Source organism: Podarcis liolepis (genome assembly GCF_965112155.1).
Source record: "Podarcis liolepis genome assembly, chromosome: 17".
NCBI lineage: Eukaryota > Metazoa > Chordata > Lepidosauria > Squamata > Lacertidae > Podarcis > Podarcis liolepis.
In genome coordinates this window covers 17,974,005-17,990,214 of record NC_139571.1, presented here as the reverse complement: position 1 = coordinate 17,990,214, position 16,210 = coordinate 17,974,005, and the positions used below count along the sequence as shown (strand labels likewise).

Sequence of the window (16,210 nt, the reverse complement as noted above, 5' to 3'; positions counted from 1 at the left end):
CGTGTAACTTCACACGTTTCCTATGTGAAAAGTGGGTCTGAAGTTAGAGGGAAAATCTCTCTCTCTCTCTCTCTCTCTCTCTCTCTCTCTCTCTCTCTCACACACACACACACACGCACACACACACACACACACACACATCCTCTCAACCCTGTATTTCACAGAAACCAGTCCAAAATACATTACTTAAAAATGTGTGTGTGCGCACGGTTATATCTTTTTTTAAAAAAATAGAATATAGGATTATTATTATTATTATTAATAATAATTAGTTGCTTGCAGCCTATAAGGTCTCTGAGTGACTTACATTGGAAAGCATAGGCATACATTATACCACAAAAAAGAAATAATAATATAAAATATTAACATTCCATCCAACATATAACACAGAAAAAAGCCCTTCCAGACAACACCAACAGAAAACTATGGCATCATACTCACAATGAAACAAAACTCATAAACACCTGTATGTATTAGATAAACTTTCTTCTAACCCATTCCTTGCAGATAAACCTAAATGAAATCAGCAGGATTTACTCTGAAACAAAATATTAGGACAGGAGTGTCTGATATACACACACCACATACAAAGAGCTATGAGAGTACACATGCTGTATTTTATAGATTCACAACCTACGTGCATGCGTGTAAGAGGCTAAAATGAAAAATGTAACGATACACCACATCTAAAAACGTCTAGTAGTAGTAGATGTGCCACTTCTTGAGCACATTTCTAACAAGTAAGCACTAATGAAAGCACAGGGACTTGAATGCAAGTGATATATGAGAATAGGGGTCTCTCCAGCTCATACACACAGAACTGTAGCTGAAAGCACAGAAAAATTACAATTCTGGAGATATGAAATTTCACCTGGTTTCCTTTAAAACAAGGAACATTTGGGGGTATTTTTATTCCTATATTAATTTGAAGGGGGCATGTTCCGTAAATAAACTAGTTTAGCCACTTTCATGCTGCAAAGGATATTGATATGCCCAGGTAATAGTTGAAATGGAATCAGATGCTGTTCCAATGCCAAGTCTATAAAAACTTTTTCTATAACTTATCATGAACTAACTTCTAAATTCAGCGTGCATCCCCACCCCTATACACACACACACACACACACACACACCGTGTGGCATTTATATTTTACAATCAAACAACAGTTTGTGTTGTTACAGATACCTTTGAGCAAAAGGAACAAGCATGGCAAATCGACTTGCAACATTGTGGAAGGGAAAACTAAATACCAAATCGTGCAACTGCTGAGGATGCAAAAATAAAAAGACACCACTCACATCTTTTGCTAGGAGCTTCTCCTGCTAAGATGCAGTTTGCCAGACGGCTTTTGACAGTAAACCTGTGTATGGGACGTATCACATGCTGTCATTTGTAGCAACGTATTGCAATTAAACAAATAAAATTTAGGTGCTCTTTAGAGGAAACAAAAGGGGGGGGAATGCTTTTATGATGTAAAGAAATCCTAAACCACTTTTCTCCATTCAACGTGTGTGATCCATAGTTAGACGTACCCACGTTTCTTATTTTAAGTACCTATTCAATAAAGGGCATGTGCATCTTTCTCGCTCATGGGCAATCAAACAGCAGCACACGAGCACAATTTAAATGCTATGCTTAGTGCTTGATTTTTAATCAAGCCATTTCTACAAAAATTTATACGTGGTAGTTCACGTATTTTAAATCTTAGAATAGGTAGCATTTTATCCGAGCCAAATAAAGAAGCTTTTATAAACCTTTCCCCAATACACTGACACACAAACACACACAAAATATCCCCTCTGATGGACAGATGTATCCCTATTAAAGCAAGTAGATTGATCTGATTTTTAGTTTGCCTTGGCTTTCCCCTCACCTATCTAGGAAATGATTTCTCTAGTGATAACTATGACATCGTGCTAATGAGAGAATCAAATGCACAATAGAAAAATTGTCACTACTAATAATATTTGCAGGAAGTTAAATAAGGCAAGTGTATGAGAATGTCAGACAGTTGTCCTTTAATAAGATACAGTTATACAATGAAATTATGTTGTTAATTTTGTTACATCACTGGGTGAATGTTAAATTACTGTATAATGGTTTGCAGATGCATGCGTAATCCTAATATTGCTCTTTAACTGGCTGAAGAGAGGGAGATACCTTCAAGAGAGGGAGATTTCCTTTGCACATGAAACAGGAAATATAAGGCATGCTTTTGCTCATCTCTGGCATTTTGTGTCACTGTGCGTTACTGCTTCTTTTGCTCTTATGGACTCATTGCTTAAAAGTATTTTAGAGCATCACAGCCCTTAAGGTAAACTGGAAGGAAGAGAGTGACATTTCTTATTCTGACAATGGCACAAAACATCTACAAAAGCAGAAAATTCAGAAAAGCCTTCTATTTTTATTTTATCAATCAAAGCAGGCCTTTTCTGGCTTTACGCAGCCTCCTGCAAACTGGGAAAGGGGGTCAAGCATTTCTGTCTGTGAATGTACGCACACTCTCTGAACTCGACCGTGGTTTCTCTTGCCAGATTAGTAAGAAAAAGAAGCCAAAGGTTTCTGGTCATTCTCGACCTGTCACTGATCAAAGTGACCCAAAGAAGAACTCTCTTTAAAAAGTTGAGATTTACCTTCTTTGAAGTTATCAGCAATTATTTATGTATACGTATCAGGAATGGTTCCTTTCAAAGGATTCATAAACGGGGGGTGTATGTGTGTGTTTAGAGGTACAAAACTAGAACCGATAAATGGTTAAGCAGCCTTTTCAGAAAAGGTAACTGGGGATATAATTTGCTACTCTCCTCTAAAACTGAACACTCTTTTGGGTACCATGCATAATTGTCTCATAACAAAGGGCTTTTTTAAAACAAAAAACAAAACCATGCAAACATTGAATCAAAACTCACAACAAGTAAATGGAGATGCAAATATGATTTGATGGCACATAAAAACTTGCTTTGATTACCTGTGGCATTTATAACAATTATTTTTTCACCACCGCACCCTCAGAAAAGGCTTAGCATAGTATAAACTAAGGTTTTAAACTACGTACCCTCTGTACAGGTATTGGCTTTCCGTCACTGTATCACAAATCCACCTGAAGTTAAAAGTACCATTTAATTCTAACCTAAGCAAGCATTTGATTGCATAGTAATAATAATCCTTTTTTACATGTAGAATGAAATATTCCGACAAGCCCAAATGTCTCACTAATCATTTCTTTAAATGATGCCAAACTTTTATTGCAATATAAGCATCTTCTGTACCAACTGTTTCTACTTTTGAACAAGAAACAAAAGTTACCCTCAAATGTATGGATATTAAAATAACAATAATAATATAGACAAAATAGTTTGCAGAAGTCCTAAAACCATAACTGTAACAAATAGATAAGGGTGTGTGTGTGTGTTAATAGACCCATGCATAATGCTTTCAAGGGAGGGGAAATCTTAACACTGGTAGCTATCAGGCATATTTTTAGGTGCCCTAGTAAACGGCTGTCATGTGCAGGCTGCATAAGTAAACATATCTAAGAGATTTAGCAAGTCAATAAAAAGTTAAAGCTGTTATACTTTGCAAGTGGAATTAACTTACCCTCTTAAAAGAAAAAGAAATGGAGTGTGTGTGGGGGGGGGTAGAAATACAAAACTCTGGGTGGAATGTTTTAAGCAGACAGCAGCATTCTAACCACCAAGGACATGGAGAAATAGTGCACACTTTCAAAATAAATATGTTCATCATTACCACCTTTACAAAACTACTGTGCCTGCATCTGCCAAACATTTAGCCATGTACGAGATGATTATTCTTTTCCCAACACAGTCTCAGAAAAATAAACATGGCCATATGTGTCCAGTAATTTTTTTGGGGGGGGGAAGGGGGGAAGATAACCAACCATTTTAAGATCCTCATGCATTAGCACAATTAACAACAATAGAGAAGTAACAGCTGAGTTGTGGATGGGCTTGCTTTTGCCCACCAACAATTTTTTGCCCAGTCCTCTGGAACGTGATGTCCTCCTCTTAAATTTCTGCATCCTAACATCAAGCACTTTTTCCAGTACTCCCCAAAACGAATAAATGTCTAACTCGGGGTGGGGGTGGGGGGGAGTCAAACACTCAAGTGCAATCTAACACGATGTATGTGGTTCAACAGTGATCTATCTATCCATTGATCATTATCTGGCACTAGTTGAATTAACTCTTTTATTGCCAAAGAGGGAAGGCGGCTTTCATCCCAAGCTACTATACCTGAATACATTTGAAGGTACTGAAAATAGAACGACAGGTTAAGTTTAGGATGGCTGTCAATTTCCTTGCTTTAAAATGAATGCAAAAACACCTAAATGCAGGAAATGTCACATGCAGAGGCAGTCTACTATAACAATCAAAGCATATATTGGTGTCCAGAACAGAAGATATGAAATGCTATTCTTTCAAACTGGGCTCTAGGTCTTTTTCACTGATTAAGAATAAGGAACAGCATATAAGGAGTTCCTCATTTGGCTTGTGTTGATTATATTTCTCAATAGTAAGCTGTTATCAGTTGTAATAAGGGTCCCTCTACAGGATAGATCTAAATATACCTTATTTGAATGCAGGCAGCCTATAGAGAGAGACACGCTGTTTTAAAATCTTTTCTGTACACAACTGTTGTACGCTATAAACTTGCCTCCATGTGAGCCTGTGTGTGTGTGAGAGAGAGTGTGTGTATTTCTTTCCTAATGATTACCAAGCAAACGATCTTTTCTTTACATTACCAACAGCCAGTTATATATCCTCAGCCACAACTACTCTAGAAATGACAGCGCTTTTGCGTCAATGGAATTCATTCATAAAAAACAACAAAAACAAACCCTGAAAAGAAAACGGGCTCGCCAAAGCACTACAACTTATGTCACAACTTTTTGTCGCTTCAGCTTCTTATCATATGAAAAAAAAATTGTTTCCCCCCCCAAAAAGGCAACTCCTTAAAAAAACAAAAATACAAAATTGGGGGAAGCCCTAACATATGCATTTTTATATTTTTTTAAAAAGTCTCTAGTTTTAAACCTCCATCCCCCCTCTGCTTGAGTCCAGTCCAAGTTGAAAGTTTCTTTTTCATCCCTTCAATTGTGTGTGTGTGTGTGTGCAATTTCATGCAGAAGAGTCAAACAGTTGTGAAAGAGTAGCCACATCAGGCTGGGGGTGCGTATCACCGAGTACATGATACAGAGACAACAGCAGCCCCTGTGATTAATTATCAGTTATTACTGGCCTTGCAGCAACGGTTTAGCTTTCCCGTCAGAACCGCCATACCAGGCTGCCTTAAACGCGGCCCCCGGTGAAGGGACTGCTCTGGGGAGGACGCCAAGACACAGCTCTCTGCAGAAACAGTATGTGTGTGAGAGTATTTGGGGGGGGGGGGCGCAGAGGGAGGGAGAGAGACCAGCAACTGAAACTGTCTCATCTAAGGACCCTCAGCTATGGGCTGCCAGCAATTCCAGCACAACTGAACTCTCTCTCTCTCCCTCTCTTTCCCCCTTAGGTCTGCATAAGGCTGTTTTCTGCCACCTGAACTCAATTAAGCACCCCCCTCTCCCAAGTTTAGTATCAGTTTTGATATGAGGTCTTACATATTCCGTGGGGTGGGAAGAGAGGAATGAAAGAAAGAAAGAAAAGACTTTTTGCTGGGATACTATGGTAACTTCATTATTATTATTATTATTATTATTATTATTATTATTAATTATTGTTGTTAGTATTGTTATTATTTAAAAAAGAGGGGGGAGAGAGAAAAATGGAAGGAAGGGGGAAAGGAAAAGAAAACAAAGGAAAACAAAAGGCAAGAAATATTAACCATGGAGTTAATGATCTGTTCAGAAAACTTTAAAGGGGGTGTGGAGAGAGAAGGACTTTTATTTTAAAGCATGTCTTATTTTTGTTCTCTCTTTCTCTCTCTTTACTCCTTTTTTTTTTTAGTTGCCCATGGGGATGTAGTGAAGTAAGCACGAACATTCAAATTACTTAGTTATGACACTACAGAAACTGTGCAGTGTTAAAATTAAAACAAAAGCGCAGACAAGACGAGTTGGTGGGGGTGGAAAGTAAAATTGCAAAATGAAACACACAACCCGGCAAGCAACAAACTGAGACAGACATTCACTTCAACGTGTGTGAGACATTAAAAGTAAAGAAAAAGAAAAGAGAAAAAAAGTAACGTACCTGCTGGGACATTCTGAACAAGAGGTTAGTGTCAGCGTTCTGCCATGTCCCCATGAAACCAGATTCGGCCGTTGCTGTCCTTGTTCCGAACTGCATGGAGTTGTCAGCACAGGAGTCTCTCAAAGTCAAGTCTCTTGCCCTCTTTCGTTCTGTGTCTCTCTGAGTGTCTCTGTCTCTCACATCCACTTCTGCCTCTTCTGACTGAAAAGTGAAGGTGGATTTTTTTTGAGCCTCTTGGCAGTCAGTAGCAGGAGTGTAGTGTAGTTAAGCTAGCTGCACTGTGCCTTCCATTTGGGAAGCAGGGGGGGGAGAGCTTTGGGGAGGGGGGCCAGAGCTTCTTTCGCACCTTCTGCACAGATACCCCTATCATTTATGCATACACTGTGACTCCCCAAGCTCGCCCTTGCTTGGGTTTAACAGCTGCCTGTCAGGTGTGCATGCAGCACTGAGGAAACCCAACCATCAGCCTCATGCTCTTTAGCCACTGGATGTCATTGGATAGCAGAGCAAGAGAGAGAGTCAACTGCACCGTTCCACTGTCAGGCACGAAATGACATTACTGCAATAGCCCCCTCGCAGCCTTAGCATACACATGCACACACACTCTAAGTAGTATGCTGATCAGAGTGAATTCAGAAGAACAAGCTGTGGCCCTTTCCCCTGTTTTCCTTCAACAATGCTGTCAAGAACAGCATGTAATTGCTGACACTTGCCTATTAAACACAGACTGTAAACCTCCTAACAGGAGAAGGGAAGGCAAGAGAGCAGAGGGACAACCAATTGCTCACTTATTTAGACAATAGCATGCAGAACCACCACGCAGCAGAAGTTGGCCTGGCTGCTTTTAAAATATAGCTACTTCTTTATGTGGCCACTTTTGCAACAGCCCCAGCCCCCCAATTTTTTTATAAACGATAAAAAAAAGCTCTTACCAAAAAAGAAGGGGGTGGGATGAAATAAGACGATCTCCAACTTCTTTTAAAAAGAAAACTAGGAAAGAACTGCATGCATGTTTCATCTCTCACATCTTTGTTTTCCCCTGTTAATTGCCTAAAATGCCTCAAGGAGCAGGAGTCGGGGGAAGGAGAAGTGTCTTCTCTCTTTTCCATAAAGATCAAAAGTTGATTTATTTATTTTTTAAAAAACCTAAAGTTCTTGGATGAGGAATATACAATAACTTTTCAGATCACAAAAGGGAGTGGGTGAAATGAACAAAATAAAAAGGCAACTCTATCCAGAAAAACAAAACAAACCGCAGCATTTCCTTTTAGGATTGCCACCAGCGTAAAGATTGTTAACATAGGCTAGATACAATGAAAAACCGAAAGCCACTGCCACCAACTACTTTTTAAAAACCAAGCTCTATTTAGAACAATGCACTTTGCATTTTCCCAGTACTGTTACGTACTTTGGTCTCCTATGAGGAAAAACCGGAGGGAGGAGCGAGAGGGAGAGAACACCTACATGGATTACATAAACACTGCAACTTCAAAAATGTAAAACAAAATTCATGCCCTCTCATAAAAAAATCAACAACCACCCCAACACCAAGTCAGGTTAAAAGAAATGGGGGAGAAGAGTCCAGTTTTTCTCAACTTAATGTGTAAGGAACATTCATCTTCTAATAAAATCTACAAATTGAGAGGACAAATGTACCACTCTCGCAAGCTCTCCCTTAACTGGAGAACAACAATAAACCTCACTCTCTCACAAAACAACAAAAGAATCACAAGAAAGCTTCAGTGGCAGCCATGTGTCATTAGTGTGCAATGAGGAAAGATGAGAAAGCAAACGCTATGTTGACACAAATGTGTCTTCCCCTTTAGATCCTGGCATCTCCTGAAAGCTTTTCTGTTAAACTTCCCTCCAGTTCACCACCATTAAGCACACGCACGCACACAAAAACCAGTCTCAAAAGCTGCAAATTCAATATCTGAGAAACAAAAACAAGAGCCCAAAGAACTGTTGCCTTAAAATATATTAAGTCCACCTGTGGTCAATAAAAATATTCTTGTTGCATGGAACGAGGAGGGGAGGAGGAAGAAGAAGAAGGGGGGGAGAGAAAACAGCCCCTATGAGTCAATTGTGCCAACAGTGGCTGTACCTTTAGAGCCAGCTATTACCCACTTAAACTCCCTCTAAAATTTGCTAGCCTCTTGCTTTCTGAAGTGGTACTCAGTGCCTTAGTCGAGCTGCCTGCTCAGCTCCTGACCTTCCCACTAATGGCTGTTATTTGTGGGAGGCTTAAGGAGAATGTCAGTAGCCAGTTTCCTCCTCTCTGCATCTCTTGTGCGCTGTCTCCCCACCTCTCCCTTTCCTCTCCCCCCCCCCTTACTCCTGTCCTGCAGTCCTCTCCACTCCCAGGGAGAGAAAGGGGGAGGGAGGAAAAAGCCCACGCACACAAAAACCAAGTGGCATGCAGCAGCAAGCACCTGCAGTAATAGACTCTTTTATTAAAACTGTTATTCTGCAAGACTTGAAATTCCCCGTGGACTGGGCCATGTCAAAGCCGATATAATTAACTAGAGGCTCAGCAACGGATCAATTACCAGACAAGCAAGTGATAGTGAAATCAATGAAAGATCATCAGCCACATTATCAGTGTTGCAACTCATTAGGGTAAAACTGAGAAATGTGCTCAAAGCGAGCCCAAGCAAGGTGGCATTACAAAACAAAGGGCTAATTTGGAGACCCTGCTGTGAACAATCTGTAACAGAATTAGCCTTCTCTCCCCCCCCCAAACCCCCGCACCAACCAAACTGCGCAGCTCTGTAACTAAATGTGACAGTCTGAGAGAAGCAGTTTATTAAGACACCAACTCCAAGTTTATTTAGTTCATAAACTCTCTCCTAGAAAATCGATACAGTCTGTACAGGGTTATTAGGCTGACTAGCTAATACATCCAAATCTGGTCTTCCTGGGCAGCAGCCTAAAATTCTACCTAACAAAGATGGAGGGGGGGGGAGAGAACCTCAACAGCTGTAGAACATGGCATCCAATAAGCCTATCATGTAGTGGCCACATTATGGCATGCAACTGAATCGGCAAGGGGAGGGTGGGGGAAATGACTGCTAATACAAACCAACGGAATAAAACATTGCAACCTTCCGTACCACTAAGTACATTCCTATTAAAGCAGTAAATAGTTCCTAATAGAAGGAGCACCTACCAGATGTCTTTGCAGAACAATACGCAGGCTAAAAAGCACTTAAGGGGTAACTGCAACCCCCTGCAGTGCTAACGCAAAAAACTGCACCGAAACCCACTTTAGAGGAAGCTCCACAGAGCTCTTACTTCCAAGTAAAAACGTACAAGACCAGGCTGCACGACATTATGGCACCTTGCCTTAGGTATATTTCAAATGTTCGCAAATTCCAACACAAACAGCATTTCATACGGAACCCACATGTGGGTGTTCAGATGTGAGAACAACACAAGGATAGATTTCACTACATATGGACGGGGTGTCCTGTGTCCCCTAAGTGTGTGTAAATGCACCAAAATACATGCATGTAATGATTCATATATAGGTTGCCTGCTAATTCATCTATGGAAATCCTTTCTGTATAGGAATTTGTAACATTTGAGTGGCCTTTAATCTTGCAAAAACTGACACATTAGGTTGTTTTCAAATAATATTCTCAAAGTCCAATCCCTGATGCTAATATTTCCCTTTGAAATTAATTATCCCACTTCCCTTGGTGCAAGCAGAGTGAATTCCCCGCCACCCCCAAGAGACTGTCTCAACAAACCTAGGTAACTGTGTATTAACTCACTGGACAACAGTCGTCCCCCCCAACTATACCACCAGTAATCACAAAATGCTACAAACTAACAGCACGGACAATGCATTTAGTGTCACAAGATTCTGAGTGAAATGCTATGGGCCATGTTATACTTTAACAGATTTCCACTTAGCTTTCTGAAAGACTTAAAGACTAGCTCTTTGTATTAAGTGTTTTACCATATTCAGTAAAGCATAATAAAAGCACTGTCCATACTGTTTGTTTGTAACACCATATTTTTCGATTGTATAACCGTGCTGATGCTCAATGAAAATACCTCTGGATAAGATTACAGCAGAGCTTTCCAAACTGTGTGTCGCGACACATTAGTGTGCCGGCTGCTGTGTGCGAGTGTGTCGCACAAACGCTCTTATAAGGGGTAAGTTTAACCTCCGGTTTGCTAGTTAAAACTGAATTGCTGTGTCGTGAAATGATGCATGTCTAGAAAGTGTGTCACCAGCATGAAAAGTTTGGAAAGCTCTGGATTAAAGTCTTATGTGGCACAATGGTGTTCTTTCCCCCCACCCCCAAGAAACTTCCATTCATTGTCACAATTCTTTGATTCATATCTTTAAATACAATCCTTTTTACAATATTTAAAATATTACATCTGCTCAAATATTAGTTCATTTTTGTCTCCATTTTGTCAGTTCCTGGATGTCAATATGTGTAACATGTAACTACTTTTAAAATTCAGTAAAGCATTTGTTTAAAAGGATTTAAAAGTATATGGAGGTTTTGTCCTATACTTCAGCTATTAATCAGGAAAATAATTGCAGATTTTGTTTGTATCTTACATGCATATAACTGTACTGTACATGTACATTCAATGAGATCCAATTAGTTTTTTTTGGGGGGGGGTTCATTTCAGTTAGGATGCACTAACAAGACTGTGGGGAGACCATGCAATACAGCCAGCAGCATAAGACAGAATGCTGTTTTCCTAGAAGCATGAATACCCACAACTGATCATTTTAGAATGTTACTGATCCTTACAATATTTGTTTTCCTAACATCTAGGAGATCACAATGAATGCCTGTATTAACTAAACACGGAGAAGTATCCTGAGAAGCAGTTTGATGGGGGAAGGATATTTCAGCGAGACCCTGTGTTTTTACATTTGGAATGTTAACATTCTGAACATTACTAAACCAAGCCTTTGTCTCACACACTCATGGACAAAGTTTAAGGGCCTTTACATAAGAGATGGGAAACCAAAAATGTAGCAGGCTCACAATTTTTTGTGCAGCAGGCAAAAAAAAAATCTGTTGAAGTGCAAAGCACAAAAATCTAAATAATTTTATTACATACCCTCAGTGTTTTTTTTCCTAGGAAGAAAGGTGTCAGTACAGTGGTACCTTGGTTTATGAACTTAATCCATTCTGGAAGTCCGTTCTTAAACCAAAACCATTCTTAAACTGAGGCGTGCTTTCCCTAATGAGGCCTCCCACAGCCGGTGCCCTTCCACCATTTGGATTCTGTTCTTAGACCGAGGCAAAGTTCGCAAACCGGAACACTACTTCCGGTTTTGCGGAGTTTGTAAACCAAATTGTTCTTAAACCGGACTGTTCTTAAACCGAGGTACCCCTGTACCTGCCTGAAGGCCATTGTGGGCATGGCTAGAAAGAGCAGGACGAGGGGGGAGAAACAAAAGGCTGTGGCTGATGGGCAGAGAGCGGGGGGGGGGCAAGAGGGAGCAGGTGGGGATGGCAACCGATCTGGAACCCTCAAATTGCTATTGGGCATAGCAGCCCTGTTTTGCAGGGCCTTCCCTTTGTCTAGGAACAAGCGAGATGGTGCTGAGAATGGGGCTGGGGAGCCCACACTTCCATTCCTCCATGCATGGAGGTGGGCAGGCAAGAGAGCGAGCGGGGAGTGAGCCTGAGGGGGACGGGGGCGAAATGCAGCCACCGCTGACGGAGCTGGATTTCTCCCCCCCGTTCCCCCATTTTCTCCTCAGACACCCCAGTGGGGTGCCTGGTTTGCTCTTGTCCTCCCCACCCAGCCACCCTTTCCCCTTTGCGCTGCCCCTTGCTTCTCAGTTTTGGCAGAGTTGCTCCCCAGGGAGTCTTAAGCTTTTAAGACCAGCACTTGAATGGGGCCCCCGAAATGAACTGCCAACCAGTGCAGCTGTTTCAAAACAGAGATTATTTCAGTTCTGAAGGGAAACCCCAGCAGCGGTGAGCTTTGGGCTCTCGGTTCTGGCAGCGCCTTGTGTGACGCTAAAATTTGGTGCCCTCCCACCACTTCTCACGCTCCATTCTACAGCACTGTATTGGTGGCACCAAAAACCTCCTCTGACCCCAGCCAGTCATCTTGCATTTTGGAGCAGTTAAAAGTTTCAATCTCATCTTTAAGGGCAGCATTGCATAGAGCACATTGCTATATAAACCCTTCTGGAAGTAACCAGAGCAGGGAGTACCAAGCCCATGTTGTTGTTGTTGTTGTTGTTGTTGTTGTTGTTGAGTTGTTTAGTCGTGTCCTACTCTTCGTGACCCCATGGACCAGAGCACGCCAGGCACTCCTGTCTTCCACTGCCTCCCACAATTTGGTCAAACTCATGTTGGTAGCTTTGAGAACACTGTCCAACCATCTCGTCCTCTGTCATCCCCTTCTCCTTGTGCCCTCCATCTCTCCCAACATCAGGGTTTTTTTTCCAGGGAGTCTTCTTTTCTCATGAGGTAGCCGAAGTATTGGAGCTTCAGGATCTGTCCTTCCGGTGAGCACTCAGGGCTGATTTCCTTCAGAATGGATAAGTTTGATCTTCTTGCAGTCCATGGGACTCTCAAGAGTCTCCTCCAGCACCACGTTATCTCTGTACAAAAGGGGCCATAACTGGCAAACCAGCCGAAGCTGGAAAAATGCATTCCTAGTTACAGAGACACCTGTGCCTCCATTGGCAATGCTGAATCCAGGAACCCCTCACCCCAAAGCTAGAGATCTGTTCCTTCTAGGGGAGTGCAACTCAGCTGAGGACATGACATTTTCCACCTCCCAAACTCAAGAACTCAGACACACAACACCTCTGTCTTTCCAGCATTCTGTTCCTATTTATTGGCTCCACATCCAGTCCATCACCACCTCCAGGAAACGGTCTAATGCCTGACCCACCTTTCCTGATTCAGGTGGAATAGAATCATAGAACTGTAGAGTTGGAAGGGACCCCAGAGGTCATCTAGTCCAACCCCCTTCAGTGCATGGAATAGAGAAACAGAGTTGCATGTCATATTTGTGGCATCTTACTCGAAAACCCTTGAGGGCAGCTCTCACCTGTTTCATACACCACAAGACAACTCCTAGAGTACTGAACAGTAGACTGGGGGCAACCCATAGTCAGGTGGGCAGGGTACAAATAATAAAATTATTATTATTATTATTATTATTATTATTATTATTATTAATCTCCCACAATGACTAAGCAACAAATGTCAGGTTTTTAGCAGCACCCAGTAACATAGCCATGCATTAAAAACACTTCTGTTTGCTAGTGGAAAATATATTTGGATGAACTAGAAGATATAGGGCACACATATAGTCCAGTATATGTCTTTCTAGCTATATGTGTTTGTTAAGTATTCCGTTCGCTCCATTGACTTACTGTACAGTACCTGTAATTCCCAGAGTTCAGTTTGCTGCAGCTGTTAACAGATTCTATAATCTGTAATGACAGTAAACTGGCCTTTGCTCTTCCCTTATTCACTATTCATTTTCTAGGCTTGGTTAAATAGATTGCTGGGTTAAAGATCAGTAGTTTTTCATGTGACACGCTTTGGTATTCATCTAATGGCCTGTGAGGACAAAACTGTCCCTGTTCTTGCCAAAACAACAAAATGCGTCCTTCACACCGCATGACAATCAGCCCTTCCTTGTGTCCACATAGCCAAACTTAGATAACTTTTTAGAGGGTGTCTTAAGTGTATGCCTGGAACCGGTTCAGCAAAATAGAAAGACGCATTTTAGCAAATGCGGAGAATACTATTCTTTTGATTCTGGTTGATATGGACATGTAAACATTTTTTATCCACTCTCTGGCATTTGCAGGATGCTGTTGATAGCAGGCAGCAGGAAGGAATGGTTTAGGTTTCTTTAGTTCTATGTTCATCTGCTCTCTTTTTTTATAGTATCGTACTGGTGGATGTTAGGGACACGGGTGGCACTGTGGGTTAAACCACAGAGCCTAGGACTTGCCGATCAGAAGATCGACAGTTCGAATCCCCGCAACAGGGTGAGCTCCTGTTACTCGGTCCCTGTTCCTGCCAACTTAGCAGTTCGAAAGCACGTCAAAGCGCAAGTAGATAAATAGGTACCACTCCAGCGGGAAGGTAAACAGTGTTTCCGTGCGCTGCTCTGGTTTGCCAGAAGTGGCTTAGTCATGCTGGCCACATGACCCGGAAGTTGTACGCCGGCTCCCTCGGCCAATAAAGCGAGATGAGCGCCGCAACCCCAGAGTTGGTCACGACTGGACCTAATGGTCAGGGGTCCCTTTAACTTTACCTTTACTGGTGGGTGTTATTTGCAAATTGAGGTACAGTGGTACCTCAGGTTACATACGCTTCAGGTTACAGACTCCACTAACCCAGAAATATTACCTCGGGTTAAGAACTTTGCTTCAGGATGAGAACAGAAATCGTCCTCCAGCAGCGCGGCGGCGGCAGCAGCGGGAGGCTCCATTAGCTAAAGTGGTGCTTCAGGTTAAGAACAGTTTCACGTTAAGAACAGACCTCCGGAACGAATTAAGTACTTAACCCGAGGTACCACTGTACTGTATCCCACCCTGGGATCTCTTGTGATGAAGAGTGGGCTAAAAGCATGAGCTTTTACAAAGAGTTCAAACATGATAGCTCAGTTGGAAGAGGATGAGACTTTTAATCTCAGGGTCATGGGTTCGAGCATGGCAGGGGGTTGGGCTAGATGACCCTCGTGGTCCCTTCCAACTCTACAATTCTAAGATTCTATGATTCATCAAGCTTGGGCATGGTTATTCCATTTCGCCTCAGAGCTGCTGCCAGCCCTTAATATATTGGGGTTTTGGGAATGATGTGTCTAGATGGGAGTTTGGCTCCAGAAGATTGCCCAAACTATGAACCTGTTCCTTCTGTGATTAAGCCATATTTTTTAGTCACTGGAGGCTCCAATGGCAACCCTAGCCACTGAGGCTTTCTACTACCTATAGCTGGTACACCAACTATGACTTGCACACCAGTTACAGCCACTCTCCAACAAAGATAGCATGGTAGGGTAGCCATCTTCTAAAAAGAGGACACATTTGCCGCCTTCTATGACAACTCGAAGCTACAAACATAAGTCTGACCAAACTGCGGGAGGCAGTGGAAGACAGGAGCGCCTGGCGTGCTCTGGTCCATGGGGTCATGAAGAGTCGGACACGACTAAACAACTAAACAACAACAAATGACAACTCTACCCATGAAAAAGAGGACATGTCCTGGAATAAGAGGACCTATGGCAACCCTATCAGGCCACAGTGATTCCCTGCACGGGTGACCTCAAGACTCCATAATTACAATGCACTCTGTGCTGGGCAACTCTTGGGCCTGGAAAATCAAGCTGGCGTAAAATGCTGCAGCTAGACTGTTGGTGGGGACAGATTTCTGCCACCGTAGTACTCTTCTTTTCACTGCCCATATTTCAAGCAGGCTTGTCCCTTCAAAGGATAAAATCCCAACTTAATTGTGAGATGGACCTAGGCTAGCCCAGAACCATTAGTTGCTGTTTCTGTTAAGATTACAAAGCATCACAGCTAGGCTTTAAAACCCTTGTTCTGTTTCTGCCTTTCCCCAGCCACAAATCTCACTAACAGCCACATGTGTTTATGGGCTCTAAGATAGGTACTGTGAGCCTTTACCAAGGCAAGGGAAATAATATTTGAAAATTACACAAAGCTGGCACGGTGACAATAGTTCAGAGGTGGCATTTCAATAGAGCAAACAGCACTTTCTTCCCCCAAGAATGTAAGTAAAGGAATCGCTCTGCGACATCTGTTAGACTATGAAATGCTAACAGATGTCTTAAGTGGAAAAAAGGGAGAAAAATCCATACAGGAAACCATACACCAAACAGATAATGCTGCTAACTTTCCACATATTACCAAACAAAAAAAACAACAACCCTAAAACATTGGCAGCTTGCTTCTTTTCTGTGATAAAATATTTCTTCGACTTGGGTTTTAGTAAGTTGGAAGATACTGACTCATAATTTA

The 16,210-nt window shown here is 41.9% G+C and overlaps 1 protein-coding gene across 9 annotated transcripts in view; it reads right to left on the bottom strand.

The window, feature by feature from the left end:
• Positions 1 to 16,210, bottom strand: part of BNC2 (basonuclin zinc finger protein 2) — a 419,967-nt gene that overhangs the window by 286,901 nt on the left and 116,856 nt on the right. For 5 of the 9 annotated variants that reach the window (XR_014520626.1, XM_083482229.1, XM_083482224.1 and 2 more), the window contains exons 1-2: positions 7,140 to 8,191; positions 6,208 to 6,408 (exon numbers count right to left, since the gene is read on the bottom strand). The exons of 1 other annotated variant lie outside the window; for it this stretch is intronic. Coding sequence is in view for 7 of the 8 variants with exons in the window: in XM_083482229.1 (XP_083338355.1) it covers positions 6,208 to 6,408; positions 7,140 to 7,316 (378 nt within the window). In the remaining variant the exon portion in view is untranslated. Of the gene's footprint in view, positions 1 to 6,207; positions 6,409 to 7,139; positions 8,192 to 16,210 lie in introns of those variants that run through there. 3 more of the 9 variants (XM_083482225.1, XM_083482226.1, XM_083482223.1) reach the window with 2 other exon arrangements.